Raw genomic sequence first — 6315 nt, 5'->3', positions numbered from 1 at the left:
GGGGGTGCACGCGCGTGTGCATCCAATTGATTTGTGTGTTTGTATATGTGCAATTGTGTCACACCCTCCTGTCTAACAGCGCAATATTGAGCTCCTGAGAGTTGGCCTGACCCCACAGGGCAACACCTATCTGCATGAAAAATTTGCTGGTGATACTTAAGGCTTAAGTTTTAAACTGGTGGTATGCAATCTGTCAGAGTTTGGGAACCTCTGAGTTAAAGCATCAAAGCTTTCTAGCATAAGCAAGTAGTAACTGACGCCAAAATAGACAAGACATACTTAAAAGAAAAAAAACAACAACATTAAAAAAATCCAAGCTCAACGTGGGAAGACATATAAACACAACAAAAACTCTGATGTCACTCACTTGATTTATCTTCTAAAATGACAATGCCCTGCTTACTGATGTTGTACACATTGTGAAGGATGTGCTTTGGGTTCACAAGCTGCGTGTCCAACACTTCATCCAGAGAATCCAGACCCAGTACTTTTTGCAGGCTGTTAAAAAGATATGAAAATGTATTATTTGTATCAATTGATTTTGAAAAAGACAAATGGCTGGTATGTGGAAAGGCTCACTTCTTAAAATAAATGCCTTTTGATTTATTATGTTTGTCACTAATGCATGGAAACTTGAGGCGAAGTAAAATGTAAAATACAGGCTGAAGAAGAATTGGCTAGGCTGCAGAACTGCAGAGAAGAACCTAGGGGTTATATAGTGTATACTACCCATCAATATGCTCGTGTTGCAAAAAGCCCAACAGCATACTGGGTTTTACTAAACAGAAGCGTGTCTCGCAAATTCAGGGAAGCTATTCTTCTGCTCTATTCAGCACTAGTGGAGGTCACGCCTGGAGCACTGTGTCTAGTTTTGGACCCCACACTTCAAGAAAGATGTGGACAGATTAGAAAAAAAAAACAGCAGACAGCAACAAAAATTATTAGAGGCTAGAGAAGCATAACTTATGGGGAAAGGCTGAAAAAAAATTAGGGTTATTTAGTGTAAAGAAGAGACTAAAAATGCCTAAAGGGCAATTATCAAAAGGATGGCAATAGACTTCTCTGAGACTGCAGGGGACAGGACTAGAAGCAAAGGCCTCAAGCTTCAGCAGAGAACAATTTAGGCCAGAGATTAGAAAGACTATGAAGGTTGAACATTTTGAAAAGGCTACCTAGAAAAGCTGTGGAAATTTCATCCCTGGAAATTTTCAAAGGCAGATTAAATATACACTTGGCTGGGATAACTTAGTCCAGGATGATCCTATCCCAAGCAGGGCGCTGGACTACATGACCTCATGAAGTCGCTGCAGCCCAACTTTCCTATGATCATTAATATATTCATGTTGCATTATTAAAAAGACATACTTTTTTTAAACAACCAAGTCAGCATGTCATTTTGAGATATAAAAATATCTCAAAAGGACATGCTGAGATATCAGCAGTTGGTAAGGTTCCACCTGCACTGTGAAAAACATGTACTATTTTTTTGTGAGAGGAAAAGTGTATTTTCATATATACAATAGACAACCCCCTATACCAGATTACCTGTTCTAATAAATTATATAAGGACCTGAACCTAAATATAACCTGGAGGAATGTACATCAGTTTGTATACCAATGTAAATGCCATTGGAATTAGGAATGAACAGATGTGCTTCATGACAGGAAAGCTCACTCGGTAGATAATTATTAGAGCGCCTCACCACTAAACAGCAGGAAAAGATGATAATGGCTTGTTTAGCAGTTACCATAATATGGATATGGACCAAAAAAAGTGTAAGCTTATACCAGTAAGTATACCTCTGATGGCTTCAGGGGGTAAGCCTACACCAGACTGAGCAAAGTTATCCCAGCATATAGGTCTATGTTATCTCTCTCCATGGGCAGATTAAGGATTTTGTAAAGGGAGGTATAGATACAGTGACTGCCACTGCAGGTGTAGCTACACCCCCCGCTCCCAGGTTCTCCTGCAACTGGGTAACGCAGACCATAACAGTGGGAGCAGCAACAGGAATGTCAAACCCCCAAAGCAGGAAAGAACCATACTCCTTGCCACTCTCTCAGCGTCCCCTCCTTTTCCCTCCACGCAACACATTCCCACCCCTAGCCCACCGCTGCTGCTGTTCCCAGATCTTGTAGAATCCTAGAGAGGGCTTTCCCAGCTCCACTGCGAGATGTGTGGCTGTAAGCCCTCTGCGCCCCCGTGAGCCTAGGGACCCCAGCAGTGACCCCAGGACCCCCGCAGGTAAGCAGGGGCCCATGGAGGGAGGGACCTAGACAGCTGGGAGAGGGCTAATTGGACCAAGGAGGGTCAGGCCCTCCCCCAAAAATCCCGGGCTCCTACTTCGCAACAGCCCCCCAGGGAGCCACGCGACCAGAGCCTCGTGAACAGGACGTGCAAAGAGGCGTGCTTCTAGGCCCAGCGCACGAGTTAGCGCAGGAGTTCGTGCAGGAGGGCCCGAGGCCCTGCCTCTGAGCCCCCTAGGGAAGCCAGTCCCAGATGTAGCCAGCCCACCAGCGGCATAACACGGATGGGCACACACCACACCCTGAGGGTCCCCTCGGGGTCTGCGGCCCCCACCCCCGGCACCTCGGAGACTGCCACCCAGATGGAGCCCATGGCTCCGGGCTCCATGCAGACGGAGCCTCTGGCTCTCGGCTGCCTATCACTTTTTCAGGCTCTGGGGCCCGGGAGCATGGCTACCTCCCCTTGTGGGGTCTGCTCCCTACTGGAGTCTCTGGCGCGCCAGCTGGAGGAGACCCAGGCTGCAGTCCAGAGACTGCGTGCCATCAGGGACTGTGAGCAGGAGATAGACTCCTACTGCCAGGCCCTTTTCCCCCGGGGGACAGAGGGTAGACAACGGTTTCCCTCCAGGACAAGGGAGGATTCAGGGACCTCCCTTACTGTCCAGCCCAGGGGTTGGACCAAGGTGGCAAAGGGCCCCAAGGCCAGCCACACCAAGGCCCCTGCCCTGCTGGAGCTTCGCAAAAGGTACGAACTTCTTGCAGGCCCAGCAGAGCCTGCTAAGTTGCCAGCTCCCTCAGGATTTGGGAGTGGGGCTTAAGGGTCTGGGGGCACAATTGGTGTTTTCTTCGATCCTCCCAGTCTCAGGCTACAGGCTGAGGAGGGAGAGGAGGATCCAGGTAGTACACCAAAGACTGCGGCGCTGGTGTCATCGGGAAGGCTTTGGCTTCCATGACCACAGTCCGCTCTTTGGAGAGAGAGGCAGTGAACTGCTGGGAAGGGATGGTGGGGGGACTACTGCCACTGCTGGCCCGCTGAGCAACCCTTGCAAAGTCAGCAGGCCAAGGCACTTAAAGGATTCCACCCCAGCCCCAACCCTGGAACAAAATGTAGGCAGGGCAAGGGCCCCCAAGGGGACACTTGCGTGCCTATACATAAATTCTAGGAGCTTGGGGAATAAACAGGAGGAACTTGTCCTCCTGCTAAATGTAAATAACTATGATGTCACTGGGATAACGGAGACCTGGTGGGACTCCACCCATGACTGGGCCACAGGTATAGACAGCTATACCCTGTACAGGAGGGATCGAGTGGACAAAAGGGGCGGGGGCATAGCTCTCTATGTCAAGGAAAGCTACGTGTCCCTGCAAGCTGACATTGGCACCCATGGTGGACAACTTGAGACCCTCTGGGTTAAAATCCGTGTGGAACACGGCACAGGGGACACAATGATGAGAGTCTACTACAGAGCCCTTACCCAGGGTCAAGACCTTGACAAGCTAAGGAGGCTTGTCAGAGAGGCCCTAAAAGGCCATAACCCAAAGGAGAGAGGAGTTCAGGACGAGTGGTTGCTCCTCAAAGGAGTGATCCTGGATGCACAAGCAAAGTCCATCCCATCTCGGAGGAAAGGCAGCAAAAGGGAACAGCAACGCCCTTGGATCTCCAGGGAACTGGCGGACCTCCTGCATCTTAAAAAGGAAGACCTACAAAGGATGGAGGACTGGAACCACCACCAAGGAGGAACACTTTGCTCTGGTCTGGACCTGCAGAGAGCAAACCAGGAAAGCCAAGGCTTTGACGGAGCTCCAGCTAGCTATAAATATCAAGGACAATAAAATTTCTTTTGTTAGATATGTGGGGAGCCGGAGGAAAAGCAAGGGCAACGATAGACCCCTGCTAAACCAGATGGGGCAACTGACACCCAATGCCCAGGAAAAAGCGAACTTGCTAAATGGGTACTTTGTGTCAGTTTTTCACCAGTCCCATGGGATGGCCCTGTCCACTATGGGTCAGGGAGGTCCAGGTGAGGGAGATTCCTTGCCCTTCATCAAAGCTGACCTTGTGAAGGAACACACAGAGGCTGGATACCTTCAAGTCAGCCAGCCCTGATGGGTTACACCCAAGGGTGCTCAGGGAGCTGGCAAGCTTAATAGCTCAGCCGCTGGCACGGATCTTTGAGAACTCTTGGCGCTCTGGTTAAGTGCCTGAAGACTGGAAGAGGGCCAATGTCATGCCTATCTTTAAGACAGGGAGGAAAGTAGATCCAGCAAACTACAGGCCCATCAGCCTGACCTCTATCCTGGGGAAGGTCTTGGAAAAGATTAAAGAGGCCATCCTTAACAGACTAGCTGAAGGCAATATCCTGAGGAATACCCAGCATGGGTTTGGTCAAGCAAGACCTACCGGCAACAATCTCATTTCCTTTCATGACCAGGTGACATATCACCTGGACAAGGGGGAAGAGATCGACATTGTACATCTCGACTTTAAAAAAGCCTTCGATCTGGTATCCCACGATCACCTCTTGGCTAAACTGGCTAGCTGCAGCCTCAACCTCACTACGATCCACTAGCTGGGGAATTGGCTCTGCAGTAGGACCCAGAGGGTGGTGGTCGATGGGAGCCAATCTTCTTGGTGAGCTGTGACCACTGGGGTCCCTCAAGGCTCTGATCTAGGGGCTATACTATTTAACATCTTCATCAATGATGTGGACATTGGTGTCAGAAGCAGACTGGCCAAGTTTGCTGATGACACCCAACCCGGGAAAAGCATCCACACCCGAGGACAGGAGGGCGATCCAGGCTGACCTTGACAGGCTCATGAAATGCGCAGACAAGAACCTGATGGTATTCAACACCGAAAAATGCAAGGATCTCCACCTTGGGAGGAACAACCTGCAGCATCATTATAGGCTCAGCAGAGCTACGCTGGTTAGCACTACAGACGAAAGGGACTTGGGGGTCATGACTGACCACAAGATGAACATGAGCCTTCAGTGTAATGCTGCGCCTAGTAAAGTGAGCAAAACGCTGACTTGCATCCATAGATGCTTCTCAAGCAAATCCTGGGACGTCATTCTCCCGTTGTACTCGGCCTTGGTGAGGCTGCAGCTGGAGTACTGCCTCCAGTTTTGGGCTCCACAATTCAGAAAAGATGTGGAGAAGCTTGAGAGGGTGCAGAGGAGAGCTATGTGCATGATCAGAGGTCAGGAAAACAGACCTTATGATGAGAGGCTGAGAGCCATGGGACTCTTCAGCCTGGAAAAGCGCAGGCTCAGGGTGATCTGGTGGTCACCTATAAGTTTATCAGGGGTGCTCATCAGGATGTGGGGGAACGTCTGTTCACCAGAGCGCCCCAAGGGATGACAAGATCGAACGGTCACAAACTCCGTCGTGACCGATTCAGGCTGAACATAAGAAAGAACTTCTTCACTGTCCGAGCCCCCAAGGTTTGGAATAGACTTCCGCCGGAGGCGGTTCAAGCACCCACTTTGAATGCCTTCAAGACACATTGGATGTTTATCTTGCTGGGATCCTATGATCCCTGCTGACTTCCTGCCCCTGGGGCAGGGGCTGGACTTGTTGATCCTCTGGGGCCCCTTCCAGCCCAAATGTCTATGAAATCTAAAAACTCTCCTGTCCCACTCCAGCTGGGAACAGTGGCAGCAGCATGTGGGTTCTTTCTCTCTGCACAGTTCCCTTGGGTGCTCCTGAGTTGGCAGGGAACAAGCATGGGACAGGGGAAGCCAACCACTGCTACCACTACTATCCCTTGCGAATTGAAATGGTAGAGTTGTAGAGGTGGGGGGAAGGGTGGTGCAGAGAAGCTCCAGAGCTGCTGTAACTGGGCTCAGCAGGGGAATGGTAGGCAAGTTCCCCTGCACTGCATTTGCTCCCAAGCCTACAGGAAATGCATGGGGAGACCAGGCAGACAGGAGGACCCCATCCTCTGCCATTGCTGTTCTCACCTGGAGTAGTGCTGGAGCACCCTTTCTCCTCCCAACCAGATCACCTGGGGACAGGGACAGCGACAGCAGCAGCAAGTGGAGAATGGAAAGGGACATGCTGCTG

At 50.4% G+C, this 6315-nt stretch overlaps 1 protein-coding gene across 1 annotated transcript in view; it reads right to left on the bottom strand.

Annotated features, from left to right (window-relative positions):
- DEPDC1B (DEP domain containing 1B) overlaps positions 1-6315 on the bottom strand; it is a 68347-nt gene that overhangs the window by 40944 nt on the left and 21088 nt on the right. The window contains exon 6 of the mRNA XM_014519907.2: positions 368-498. Coding sequence (XP_014375393.1) covers positions 368-498 — 131 coding nt within the window. The remainder of the gene's footprint in view (positions 1-367; positions 499-6315) is intronic.

This window comes from Alligator sinensis, unplaced genomic scaffold, assembly GCF_000455745.1.
Source record: "Alligator sinensis unplaced genomic scaffold, ASM45574v1 scaffold862_1, whole genome shotgun sequence".
Taxonomy (NCBI): domain Eukaryota; kingdom Metazoa; phylum Chordata; order Crocodylia; family Alligatoridae; genus Alligator; species Alligator sinensis.
This window is presented reverse-complemented; position numbering and strand designations above follow the sequence as displayed.